The sequence below is a fragment of the Felis catus genome, chromosome B4 (genome assembly GCF_018350175.1).
Source record: "Felis catus isolate Fca126 chromosome B4, F.catus_Fca126_mat1.0, whole genome shotgun sequence".
NCBI classification, from domain to species: domain Eukaryota; kingdom Metazoa; phylum Chordata; class Mammalia; order Carnivora; family Felidae; genus Felis; species Felis catus.
In genome coordinates this window covers 83,602,205-83,615,669 of record NC_058374.1, presented here as the reverse complement: position 1 = coordinate 83,615,669, position 13,465 = coordinate 83,602,205, and the positions used below count along the sequence as shown (strand labels likewise).

The window sequence follows — 13,465 nt, the reverse complement described above, 5'->3', positions numbered from 1 at the left end:
ATGCCTCTCTGCTGGTCCACAGCCAGTCCCAGCTCTGCAGCCCTCTCCGCAGCCTGTTCAGTTCTCTCCAGGCTCCTGTCCCCAAGTCCTTCTGCCAGTCTCTCCGCCCCAGCAGTACAACATGGTATAAACTCCTTTCCCCTTTTTGTCGTGTCCATGTGTGGTATGTCTGTGGGTCCGTCTGGGACAAAGCAGCTGTACTTTTTGGAGGGCCATGTTAAGAGGCATATCTTCTTGAGCAAAGGGCCAGCATAGGCTGAGCTATGTTCCATTCTGGTGGCCTCATCCCAGCACTTGTGGCATCAAAAGATGCCTAAATGTAAGACAGAGAGGAGCGCTGGTTCCCCTGAGTCTCGGGAGAGGTACAGAATTGGATATTGCTCTAACCTGGGCTCCTTGTCTTTCTACTGTGTGCATCTTTCATCCCTCCTCCTCCCTGGATATGTCTGAAGAACCCAGTTTATCCCATATAGGATGGTTTTCTGTCATTTCCTTTGAAGGCAAAAACACAACTGCAGATTTGTTTGGTATCATCGGTCCAAACTTAAAATGTTCCCCTATGTTACTGTGTTATTTTATATTTAGAAAAAAAAAAGCGCCATTTCCGCGGCATAGCACATGCTGTTTAAATTGTTTGTACCCTAGCTACAAATCCTATGAAGACCTGATCCACCTCATAGTTGATAACTTTTTTTTTAACTTAACATCTTTTTTTTTTTTAATGTTTGTTTATTTTGAGAGAGAAAGAAAGTATGAGCAGGGGAGGGGCAGAGAGAGAGAATCCCAAGCAGGCTCCATGCTCTGCGAGGAGCCTGACTTGGGGCGCAGTCCCATGACCTTGAGATCATGACCTGAGCCGAAATCAAGAGTCCTCTGTGTTTAACTGACTGAACCACCCAGGCGCCCGCCCCATAGTTGATAACTTTTATCATGGTTATCAGAGCCCTGATTATTTTTAATTTTGTGTTAACCACACTTGTCTGGTTTTTGGTTTCTTTAATGTTTATTTATTTATTTTGAGAGAGAGATCGAGAGCGAGTGGGAGAAGGGCCAAGAAAGGGAGACAGAGAATCCCAAGCAGGCTGTGCACTGTGTCAGCACAGAGCCTGATGCAGGGCTTGAAATCATGAACCGTGAGATCATGACCTGAGCTGAAACCAAAAGTCAACTGCTCAATCAACTGAGCCTCCCAGGCACCCCACACCCTTCTAATTTTTCACTAGAATCCCCTTTCCTCCTTTCCTTCCTCCTATATCTCCATTCTGAAAAGTTTTGGAATGTAGACCTCAAAATTATCTGCAATCCAGTCCTCTTATCATCTATTCCTGCTCACTAAGGTAGCAGAACAGCTAACTTGAAGATCAGATTCCTGAAAATTAAGTGAAACCACGGGAAAGCATTGCCTTTTCTTTCTACTAGTTCCTCTTTCAAAAGAAGTCCTGCTCTGCGTGTGTGTGTGCATGTGTGTGTGTGTCAGCTACAGTCCGGGAAGCAGAAGGAACGAGGAAGCTAACAAATTCTAACCTATCATCATACAAGTGAGAGGCAGAACACCATCCCTCTTGCTGCTTAGAGAAGAAGGCTGAGCGAGGAGGCAATTACAGACTAGCCTGTCAGCCTCCTTGCCCTTCACCTTGGCCACTCAGCCTGGCCTCCTTTCAGAGGTGAGAATTGGAAGTAGTTCCTGAAGGGCAGGAGAACTCTAGGCAAAGTGTCAGCGAACAGAGGTGGAAATGACCTCAAGAGGAGGGAGTAAGGAGATAAGCAGCAGGAGGGGGAGCCCACCAGTCCTTTCGCTGCATAGGCAAATCTGGGGAGCCACGAGAACCTAACCATCCCTAATCCATTCGAGGTGTTACTTATCTAGGTCCTTTATTATAAAAACAGGATTTATGGCAATATAGGGCCTTTTGTATGGTTGGAGACTGGAAGACTGGAAAAGAAGGACTTACAATCTTTTTCTTGTTAACCCATTAGTTTGTCCTGTTTTTTTCTATATATATATATAGAAAGTTGTATTGTTGCTCCCATCTCTCTAGGACCAATTCTAATAAAGATCAGTCACCGTGGCCATTGTTATGTGGTAAGGAGTCCGGTTCTGGAGTTGGGCTTTACACAGCTGTTCAGTTCATAGCAATTTTTTTTAAGATTTTATTTTTAAGTAATCTCTCCACCCTATGTTGGGCTTGAGCTCACAACCCCAAGATCAAAAGTTGCACGTTTCACCGACTGGGCCAGCCGGGCACCCCCAGTTCATAGCAATTTAAAACACCACATGACAGAAGCTTAGGGCTAAAAAGCGCCTCCTAGGGCATGGAGGCAGGAGTGTCCCAAATTGGTGTAAGGAAGGAAGGCTGTAGAGGGGGTTGCTATAGCTGTCTGTCTGTCTGTTTTTGTGTTGAAGCCAAAGACTTGGGGCTTGATATGACCTCAGTCCTTGAGTCTCCCTTGCTCTCTCAACAGGCAGATGACCTCAGCAACCCCTTTGGACAAATGAGCCTTAGCCGTCAAGGTTCTACTGAAGCAGCTGACCCATCCTCAGCTCTGTTCCAGCCCCAGCTTATCTCCCAGCACCCTCAGCAGACTAGCTTCATCATGGCTTCTACAGGACAGCCCCTCCCCACGTCCAACTATTCCCCCTCTAGCCATGCGCCTCCTACTCAGCAAGTCCTGCCGCCCCAGGGCTACATGCAGCCCCCTCAACAGGTGAGCAGCATGGGCTCCCAGCTAAAATCACTAATTGAGTTTGTCCACGATTACGATCCTTCTTTCTTCCTCTAGTTTAGACAGAGCCGAGGACGTACCTATCCCCACTTCTTACCTCACCTTGCATTTGAGAGTTGTCTTTCTAGTCGGAAGGTCGTCTTTCTCTATAACATAAATCCTTCCAGTTCTGTTTCATACTGGTATATGAATTCTGCAGTTGCAGGTCCAAATATCTCTACAGATTTCTGGCTATTTACCCTGATGTATTTCATAGTTGAGATGTTGGGGCTGAATGTAAGGGCCCCTCTCACATATCTGTTTCCTCTCACCATAGATCCAGGTTTCTTACTATCCCCCTGGACAGTATCCTAACTCCAACCAGCAATATCGACCTCTCTCTCACCCGGTGGCCTACAGCCCCCAACGTGGTCAACAGCTGCCTCAGCCATCCCAGCAGCCTGGTAAGAGGAACTGCTGGTGTAAGAAGGCAGTGAATAGGGGAAGGGCAGAGACTGGGAAAGAGAGTAGTACCTTCCTTGTTTAAAAAAAAAAAAAAAAAAAGAACAGCAGGAATGATTAGTCCCAGAAGGAACCCAGGATCTTCAGAAAAAGAAAAGGTAAAATAGACAGGAGAAGGGAAATTACTGAGAGAATGTGACCTCCTAAACAGTGTTGAGACCATGCTAAGCTAATGTCTTCTGTGTCTTGCCCGTCCCTAGGTTTACAGCCCATGATGCCTAACCAGCAGCAGGCGGCTTACCAAGGCATGATTGGGGTCCAGCAGCCACAGAACCAGGGCCTGCTCAGCAACCAGAGGAGCAGCATGGGGGGCCAGATGCAAGGCCTGGTGGTTCAGTACACTCCACTGCCTTCTTACCAAGTGGGTACATTCTGTACTGGGAAAGATCACCCAGTCCTTGGGATGAGGAAAAGGAAGACAGTCTCCCACGTTAGCCAGTGTGACAACCCCCACACTAAAATACTGTTCACTTTCCCCTTAGAATTTGTAGGTGTTTTTCCTCTGAGAGAAAGCCCAAAGATTCTGAGAAGAGTCTTTACTTAAATTGTTTGGTCTTTATACAGCCATGCAAATGAGTATATGGCCCAGAAAAGTAAGATCTAAAGGAAATCAGGCTCCTTTCTCTGCATCAGATGCCCAAAGGGAGATAGCTCTGTATGTATTTTCTTTAGGCAGATGAGGTGAGTAGGAGTCTCGAAAGGTAGGGAAGGAAGTTAGTGTCCTAGTCTAGTGATGACTTATTTGGCCATTGTCTGGATGAACTCATTAGGAGTACAAGTGGTCATTCTCTTCTCATCTCTACCCAGGTCCCAGTGGGTAATGACTCGCAGAATGTGGTCCAGCCGCCTTTCCAGCAGCCCATGCTGGTCCCTGCGAGCCAATCTGTGCAAGGGGCACTCCCAGCAGGGGGCGTACCAGTGTACTACAGCATGATCCCACCGGCTCAGCAGAACGGTACTAGGTGAGGACTCCCAGCGAGTCAGGGCCCATCTGCCATAGACCAGCAGCTATTTCCACTGACCTAAGAAAGAAGGGCAAGGGTAGAGATTCCAGTGTGCCCTAAAGCAGGTAGAATATAAGGAAATTCATTCTCCTTGTTTCATTTTTGATTTGACATGTGAATAAGAGCTCATCAGCAGAAAAAAATTCCTGCTTCAAAGACAGAGGCTTCATCATCTCCCCCATTTTTTGTTTTTTCTAATCAGTGGGATTTAGAACTATACGATAGAGATTGCTCATCATTAAAAGAAGCAGTTTGGGGGCATCTCGGTGGCTCAGTCGGTTGAGCCCAGCTGATTCTTGATCTTGGCTGAGGTCAGGATTTCATGGTTCGTGAGATCAAGCCTCGAGTGGGGCTGTGCGCTGACAGTGCATAGCCTGCTCTCTCCCCCTGCCCCCCTCTCTCTGCCCCTCCCCTGCATGTGTACATTCTCTCTCTCTCTCAAAATAAAAAAATAAATAAATAAAAGATGCAAATTGGAGTATATATATGTAAATTTTTCTACGTAACTCTATATCCATGGATGAATCTCAGATGGTGTATCTATTTATATATATATCTTAGTATAGGTCATACCTGATAGAATTTTAGAGGTAGAAGACACCTTAGAAATATTTAATCCACTCCTCTTGTTTTCCTTTTCTCCCTTCTTTTACAAATGAGGAAATTCCAGCCAGGGAGGTTAAGAAACTTACTCAAAGTCAACCAGCTAGTTAGAAGTAGAGCTGGGACTAGAAGTCAAGTCTGGGCCTATATGTATTTCTGTGTATTTCTCTCAGTGTATATGTTCACTACTTTTTGTATATATGTCTCCACCTTATCTTGAGTTTGTGAGGGTTTTTCCCCACTTCTCTTTAGGTAACTGCTGTTATGTAAACATCCTAAATCACACACCTCCTTAGTTCTTTTTTGCCCATCCCTCTCTAGCACTGTGTGTCTGTTTTTGGTACTTCGTGTTTCTCAGAATGTGTGTGTGTGTGTGTGCGCGCGCGTGCGCATGTGTGCACGTGGATATGTCTGATGTTTCCACACTGTTGGGAAGAGCATGTGTCACTAACATTCCATCTGTAGCACTGATTAGCAGCTTCCTAATTGAAAGATGATCAAGTACAAATATATATAATTAACTTTGAACTGATGAGTGATTTTAGAAATTGCATGGCAAATTGGTCTGGGAATGGCTGGAAGCTGCCTCTGCTTCCCACAGGGGAGGCCTGGGAAGCAGCAGCTGGTTGCCAGGAGCTGTGTTCCTCCCTCCGCCACTTTAACCCTACTCTCTTCATCCCCCAGCCCTTCTGTAGGGTTTCTGCAGCCTCCCGGCTCTGAGCAGTACCAGATGCCTCAGTCTCCCTCTCCCTGCAGTCCACCACAGATGCCACAGCAGTACTCAGGTAAGAGGATAAAGAATTAGAGGGTCTTGGGTACTGGCAAGAGCAAACGCTGCTGAAAGACTTGTGCTCTAGAGCTGGGAAGGGTGGGAGAGTTCCTGGATTGGCTCTGTCCCCAGCTATAACACCATCACAAGAAAAGGCCAGAGTCCTGACTGGTGTTTTTCCAGGAGTGCTAAAGTTGACCTCGTGAGAGATGAGGTTGGTTGCCCCATCCTATCCCTGGGAAGCCACATACTTTATTGGGTTCCTTGTGGGTTTTTTTTTTCTTTCTTCTTTTTTTCCTTCCCTCCGAAGCCAGCATTACACTCACCACTCACATGCCTTTGAGACACAAAGTGCTTACCTCTGTCTCCTGCACTCACTCTTCCTATAGACAGCTTTACTTTTTGGTTGTGAGTGTGAGGAAGCTGATAAAATGCTTTTTAAGTCCTATCTTAGATTTGTTTAGCTGCTTTTCATTTGTGCTCACATACATTGTGTCATTTTAATTCTCACCAGAACCCTGTGAAGAGGAAATTTAAGACTCAAAGAGGATAAATGACTTGCCTGAGGTCACAGTCGTAGACCTTGAACTAGGGTCTTTTGCCTTCCATGCTGCATCCTCAATATCACACTTTCAACAGGTCTCTGTACTCTATTCCTTTCCCTCCAGTGGGAAATAAATGAATATCATGTTAAATAGCTAAAGGCCTTCTTTGAAGGGACAGCTATCAGGTGAATAGGCTTATGCCATGCAGCCTGTCTCTTTCTGCCTCTGCCAAGAACTCTCCCAGCAGACCAAGTACAGCTACCCTTGTTTGTTTCCCTTTTACCTGACCCTGACACAGCATTACCCTGCAGTTAAAGCAGCTTCAGGGGTTCTAGTGGGGAGGAGATCTTAATGTAGCCTCCAACCATCCCCATTCTGCTCTGTTGTGGGATATCAGAGTGCCCTCTTCTGGTGAGAGGGAAGCATTTTGACAGTTTTTCCCATTTTAGAAATAAGATTTTCACATAAGAGTTTTCGCACTCTTAGTTAGATGCTGTGGAGTGAATTCCAGAATTAATCTTGCTCATAAGACAGGATCAATTCTTCTTACCTTCAAGGAGCAGTGACTTCTGCCTTCATCCAGACCAAACGTGGCTTTCTCACAGGCTGAGAGGTTTTAAATTCAACAGCCTTTACCCTTTATTACATTCCTGGTCTGTAGCTGTTTCTCCTAAGTGTCCACCGGGGGCACTTGACCTTGAAATTCCCAGCAGGATATGGAAATTGTAGAAATCAGCTCCAAGAACCGCTGTAGCCTCTGGTGGTGCTTACTACTGCAGGGCATTTTCTCTTGTTTGTTAAAACAAGTGTGTGTATGTGCAAATAGTTATACTTGTATGTGCATTTTTATGTGAATCCTTCGTGGTATATCAGTATATGTATTGGGTCTCTGTGGTTGTGTCTCTTCATCTTCAGATTCAAGGTCTTGGAATCTGAAACAAACCAAGTGAGAAGAATTTTTCACTACCTGCTCTGGACTTAGTGCTAGGTTAAGCAAACCGGAACAGCTGTTGTTCTGAAAATTGGCAGCACCAGAGGTCTGGGCTGGGATTAGAAGGAGATCATCTGGACTCTTCCCAGATCAATAGAAATGGAGGAAGCCCTCTTCATCATCTAGTTTCCTTACTTTGGAAGTTCCTGTTATATGTCCTCTCTTCCAAACTATCCTGATTAATTGATTTGAGACTTCTCTGATCCTTTGTACTCTTCCTAGATGATGGGACCGCCCCCCTCCTGTTCCATCCATGTCACCTAAGAAACCCATATACACACCATATCATCGATTTTAAAAGTCTTCAGTCTCTACTCACGGAAATATAAGAGGAGGTGGAAGAAAAGAAACAAGTGCTGCTTCTTCCTTCCTTTCCAGTTTACCTCTTACTAGGAAGATAGAAGGCCAGCATAGCCCACAAGGGCTGCTATGTCACCTTCAAAGGACAGTCACCCGCCTTTCTCCCATGTAGCAACATGGTCACTTTTCCAAAAATAAAGGCAGGGATTAAGATTGGCTGTTCTTGGAACAACTGTTCTGGTTTATTAATACATTTTTGTGGTTGCCCAGTTTACCCCCAGGCCTGGACCTTAATTCTTCCACTATGATATTGGATAGCATTATAACCCCAGGAAACACTTTTCTTCCTACTGAAATGATGGTCCGCAGGTCCCTTGAGGTTTCTACAGAGGTGCTTGTCTGCAGAAGATGCACACAGACATGAAATGGCAATGATGTACACACACAGACTCCCAACTCACAGTGACACAGCACCATGGCCAGAGTGAGGTATATACAGAAATAGCCTCTCACATACTTACTGGCTCATTTTGTAGCTGAGGGGTTTCCAAAGCTGGGACTAACTCCTTTCTCTCCCACTCCCTGAAGATATTCCTCCCCTTCACCAAAAGAGGGGGAAAAAAACAAGATATTGTTGGATTCTGTCCTGTAATATGGGAAAGATGCCTGTGGATATTATTTCTCTGGACATTCCTTTCCATAGATTTGATTCTTGGTGGCAAAAGAAAGAAGTCTTATGAGTCTTCTACCTCAGTGATTAAAAAAAAACCAAAACAACTAAACAAAAACCAATTCTGCCAGACATAAATGTCATCTGTTTGTATTTATGCGGTTTGCTCTGCCCAATCGACCTTTCTGCCCAGGTTTAATGATGCCACTTAAAAAGCCATTCACACGTCCCCTCTCCTTTCAGAGCTTTCAGGCTGAAATTGATTTCCTTATTCAACCCCCTTCTCCCCCTTCCCACTTCAGCCCTCCCCTGATTATCTGGAAGTGTTGTCACTGGGCAATAGGGTGGTTTTCTCTCTTTTTTTCTTTCTTCCTTTCTTTTTCTTTCTCTTTTTTTATTGTCACATCCATTTAAAAAGTAGCGACAGTTCAGCTGGAACGGATGCCACCTGCTTTTGGCTGGAGGAAGAGAAGCATAAAAATCAGCTCATCAGCGTAGTGCTCTGCGTCCCGGCTGAGTGAAGGAACAATGCTTCAGGCCAGCGGGGGAGGACTCAGTGTGGGGAGGACCAAGGCTGCCACCGACCGAGAACCCTGCCTTTGTTTTTGTTGGGATCAGAGAAAATATATGAGGGCTTTGTTCTCTTTCCCCCTCCCCTTGAGCCCTCTAATAGCTCCTTATGGCTACATGTTGGTATTAGAAAGATCTTCCGCCTTGCTTATGCCCACACCCTGCACACTCACATGTCCCCCACCCTTTCCTGGCCTGAGGCACTAGGCTCAGATTATGAGCCGCCTTCTAGAAAGCTGCAGATGTGATTATTTTTGTGTTGGCCCCCTCAGGTAGCAATGAGGTGTTTGAATAAGGTCAATTGCAATTTTGTTGGTAGAGGGTGTTGGAGCAGGTGGGGCTCTTAGGATGGGGAAAAAAATGCCCAGAGCAACTACAGTACGGGGGGAGTTGTTAAATGCATGACACTCCACAGCTATTCGATTTTCTGGTGGCCCTCCTACAAGCCACGCTGATGAATACCCTGTCCCCTGTGGCAGAGGATGGGGAGAGGCGAGCCTGTCGCTCTGAGTATTTGTGCTCTCTGATTAGATGAACCCCAGAGGGTGGGGGGCCACAAATTGACTGGAGAATAGGGTTCAACAGATGCTGCGTCTCCTGAGCTGCTCTCAGGCCTCCCGCCGCTTCTTTTCCTTCCCTTTGACCGATGCTACCCAAGAAAAGCAATCGTGCTCAGTTCCCAGCATGACTGGTGCCCAGGGCAGAGGCTGCAACATTTCCCGTCACAGGAAGCAACGTGACGGCGGCAGCAGTGGCAGCCTAAGAGCACCGAGGCATGAAAACGGCAGCACTGCAGCAGGTTTTCAGGCTGGCAGCCTCCAGTCCCATTTCTCTACCGCCGCACACACGTGAACTCAACCTGTCCCTCAACACACATAGAGCCTGAGAGGTCAAGAGCAAACTCTCAGTCTGCACAATCCCCTGTGGGGAAGCAGAACTCCTGCCCATCCCTCCCAGCAGGGACTGTCATTCAAACTGCTTCTCCCTGATCCCTTACCTTGCTTTTCACCATGAGCAAGATTCAGGACTTAATGTTCTTCCACACTGAGCTCTTTGCTTCTCCAGCAGAGGGTAAGGCTACCCCTGGTTGTCCGTGCTAAAACTTCAGGATCACATCCAGTCAGTCACCTGAACCTGTCAGCAAAAGCTTCGGAGGGTCTGACCCTCCCACTCTTCCTTGCAGCCACTGGTCTAATTCAGGACCTCCTCGCTATTTTTCAGTAGCTTTCTAACTCTTCGTCCTGCTGCTGGCCCCTCCCTCCCTTAAGCCACTGTACAGCTGGCCGCTTGAGTTAGCTCTCTGAAGTTCTGTTCCTAACACCTACATGATAAAGACCCTTACTAGAACGTGCTTCAAACTTGGACGCCAGCTGTTTGCTTGCTATCTGACTCCCTGATAGACTGTCCATTCCATTAAGGGCAAGGACCACTTTTGTTTGTTGTACACCCAGTGCCCAGCATAGGACCTGGCACACAGTAAATATTCAATAAATGTTGAGTGAATGCATAAACAATCTCATCTCCCGCTTCTCCTGCATAACCGCTGTGCCTCCGCACCTTGAATTGTTCGTCATTTATCGAATATGACCTACAGCTCCATGCCATTCCTAATTCACTCACCCTTGCCCAAGAAGTGCTTCCTGGCCTGACTTAGTGAAGCTATGTGCACTCATCTTCTCCAGAGCAATCAGAGATCACTGACCTATCTTCAGCCATTACCAGAAAACCTGCACGTGCCTGCAGCCCTGGCCCAGGCCCCAGACTGGGACCTGTACCATGCCTAGACATTTGAGCAATCTGACCTGGACATTTGGCAATACCCAACTTTGACAGAATGGAGTAGTTTTCTGCCAAGCATACCAAAGTACCCCTCACCGGGTGAAGGCCAGGAGAGCATTGGCATCTGGGACTCAGGTCTCTTCTACTCAGACTTCACTGGTTCAGGGAGAAGGGAGTCAGAAACTAAATTAGCAACTATGTCAGATTCCTGGCAAGACACGTTTTAAGTGACCCTGAGGCAAAGTGGGTAGATTTGTTTACTGGCTTTCACACTCAGGGTTACTTGGAAGGTCAGAATATAGTTTGAATTCACAACTAGCCCCTTTCTTCCTGCCACTCAGGAGTGTCACCTTCTGGACCAGGCGTGGTGGTCATGCAGCTGAACGTCCCTAATGGACCCCAGCCCCCCCAGAACCCATCCATGGTCCAGTGGAGTCACTGTAAATATTACAGCATGGACCAGCGTGGGCAGAAGCCTGGAGACCTGTACAATCCTGACAGCAGCCCCCAGGTGAGTCCTACAAACCAGTATTGTCTTGGCAAGGAGATGACCACATTCGTCTCCGGGAATAATCTTTGCCATTGACTGAGCAGCCTCTTGTACATGTCTGTCCCTGGGTGCTCTTCTGGGAGAGTCATAAGAAAGAGAGGAGAGCCTCTTCTTTCAAGGAGCCTAAGAGCTAAGGGAGACATACTTGAAAATGCTAAGACAATGCTTAAAACACTGTGTCAAAGGTGGATATTAAAATAATAGGTATTGGGGCGCCTGGGTGGCGCAGTCGGTTAAGTGTCCGACTTCAGCCAGGTCACGATCTTGCGGTCCAGGAGTTCGAGCCCCGCGTCAGGCTCTGGGCTGATGGCTCAGAGCCTGGAGCCTGTTTCCATTCTGTGTCTCCCTCTCTCTCTGCCTCTCCCCCGTTCATGCTCTGTCTCTCTCTGTCCCAAAAATAAATAAACGTTGAAAAAAAAATTTTTTTTTAAAAATAAAATAATAGGTATTAATTAGGGACGAAGGGGGCTGTTGAAAGGAGCAGCCGGGCTTTGGCAGAGTTCTGCAAGAGATGCTTTCTGAGTGAGGTGAATTTTAAGCCATAGGTATATCCAGAGGATGTTTGGTGTGTATATAATGTGTGCTCCTCTCTCCTACAGGCCAACACACAAATGAGCAGCAGCCCTGTCACATCTCCTACCCAGTCTCCAGCACCCTCTCCTGTCACCAGCCTCAGCAATGTCTGCACAGGACTCAGTCCCCTTCCTGTCCTCACACAGTTCCCCCGGCCTGGGGGTCCAGCACAGGGTAAGGGGTGAGACTAGAGCTGGCTGCTGCCAAATTCACCCTTCACAGCCCATTCCCAAGTGAGGACATCCAGATGGTAGCAACAGGCAGGAAAACAGTGCACCTGGTCATCCAACTCTGGGAGCCAACTCTTCCTTTAACATCCCTGTTTAGACCCTGCCCCTCTTTAGTGCTGCCCATAGTCAGCTTACTGCAGACCTCCTTTACATATTTAGTATTCACTACCAAGTAAGGTAGGTGGGTGACTATGAGCTGGGAAAAGAAACTCACAGAACTTTCTAATGAACCAAAGACTTTAAAACATTGGTACTGAGCCTAAGGACTAGGACTGTGGGGCTGTGTCAGAAACAGTATGGTTTTAGAAGAGAGAACACTGGAGTTGGGTTAAAAAGACTTGGGTTTGAGTTCTAGTTCTACTACTAACTAGGTTTGTGATGTTGAGCGTGTTACTTAAACTTGGAACCAGACCTCAGTTTCCTAATCTATAAGATGGGGTTAATCACACATAGAATGGAAATAATCTTACCCGTTTCTGCCTTGGCTGTCACAAGCAGTATAAAAATCAGATGGGAGTATGATTTAAAAACTTTAAAGTGCTCTGAAATCTAACATTTATCAACACAAATAGGTAACACTATGGTACTGGATATATATGAAGCATTACTGGAAGTGCTTTGTGTGTCCTGTATTCATTTAGCCTACTCAGCAACACTAATGAGATGAAAACATACCCAACCTATCATTTCCAGTAACAGAGCCAGGATTTGAACCTAGACAGTTTGACACCAAGCCTGTAATCTTATCCACTACACTATATTGCCACGCAGTGCGAATCCAAAACTTGAGCCCTGGGTTTGGGTCGGATAATCTATATAAGAAATTAGGGGCACCTGGCTGGCTGAGACGGTAGAGCGTGCGACTCTTGATCTCAAGGTCGTGAGTTCAAGCCCCATTTGCGGCATAGAAATTACCTAAGAGAAAGAAAGAAAAAGAGAGAGAAAGAAAGAAAAAGAAAGAAAGAAAGAAAGGGAGGGAGGGAGAAAGGAAGGGAAGGAGGGAGAAAGGAAGGGAGGGAGAGAGGGAGGGAGGGAGGAAGGAAGGAAGAAAGAAATGAAAGAAACATATTCATAAGGGTCTATAGATTTTCTCCTGGGCCTTTTGTCTGCAGTGGACAGAGCCCTTCTTTAAGAATAAAGGAACCTAAAAGCCCCATTTGCATGAGATACACAGCTGAGGGCCAAGCGGTTTAGGAAGAGACAACTCTTCAGTCAGTCACATGGGCACTCTTATCATAGAAGAAGTAAGAATAGCATGCATTGTTGCCATCTATCTCCAAAGCCCTCTAAAGTTTCCTAAAAGTCATACCATGAAGTTCTAACTCCCAGAAAACCATCTGCTCTTCCTCCCTAGGTGATGGGCGCTACTCCCTCTTGGGCCAGCCATTACAGTACAATCTGTCCATCTGCCCTCCCTTGCTCCATGGCCAGTCGACGTACACGGTACATCAGGTGAGGGTGTCCACCGTCAGCCTGAGGACCGTCAGAGCCCTCCCAACCCCACCCCACCCAGGAGGATCCATCCAGGATGGCCCCATCTCTATGCCATCCACCTCAACCAACGGGGTGGACAGGGGACATAGCACAGTGAGAATGGACAAAGTGGGGATGCCTTACCCCTCTCCCACACTCAGTCTTTCCACCCATCCCCAATGC

At 46.7% G+C, this 13,465-nt stretch overlaps 1 protein-coding gene and 1 long non-coding RNA gene across 29 annotated transcripts in view; one reads left to right on the top strand and one right to left on the bottom strand.

Annotated features, from left to right (window-relative positions):
* The window catches only part of R3HDM2 (R3H domain containing 2), a 151,293-nt gene that overhangs the window by 135,475 nt on the left and 2,353 nt on the right, over window positions 1-13,465 (top strand). For 20 of the 28 annotated variants that reach the window (XM_023257156.2, XM_045061981.1, XM_006933843.4 and 17 more), the window contains 9 exons: window positions 23-124; window positions 2,464-2,706; window positions 3,041-3,167; window positions 3,426-3,586; window positions 4,033-4,187; window positions 5,517-5,617; window positions 10,798-10,967; window positions 11,606-11,753; window positions 13,164-13,261. In XM_023257156.2, coding sequence (XP_023112924.1) covers window positions 23-124; window positions 2,464-2,706; window positions 3,041-3,167; window positions 3,426-3,586; window positions 4,033-4,187; window positions 5,517-5,617; window positions 10,798-10,967; window positions 11,606-11,753; window positions 13,164-13,261 — 1,305 coding nt within the window. The remainder of the gene's footprint in view (window positions 1-22; window positions 125-2,463; window positions 2,707-3,040; window positions 3,168-3,425; window positions 3,587-4,032; window positions 4,188-5,516; window positions 5,618-10,797; window positions 10,968-11,605; window positions 11,754-13,163; window positions 13,262-13,465) is intronic. The other 8 variants (XM_045061976.1, XM_045061982.1, XM_045061977.1 and 5 more) reach the window with 1 other exon arrangement.
* LOC123386618 lies at window positions 4,994-10,798 on the bottom strand. The gene is made up of 2 exons (XR_006600795.1): window positions 7,959-10,798; window positions 4,994-7,078 (listed from the first exon to the last, which is right to left on the bottom strand). It is a non-coding gene; the product is annotated as an uncharacterized LOC123386618 (long non-coding RNA).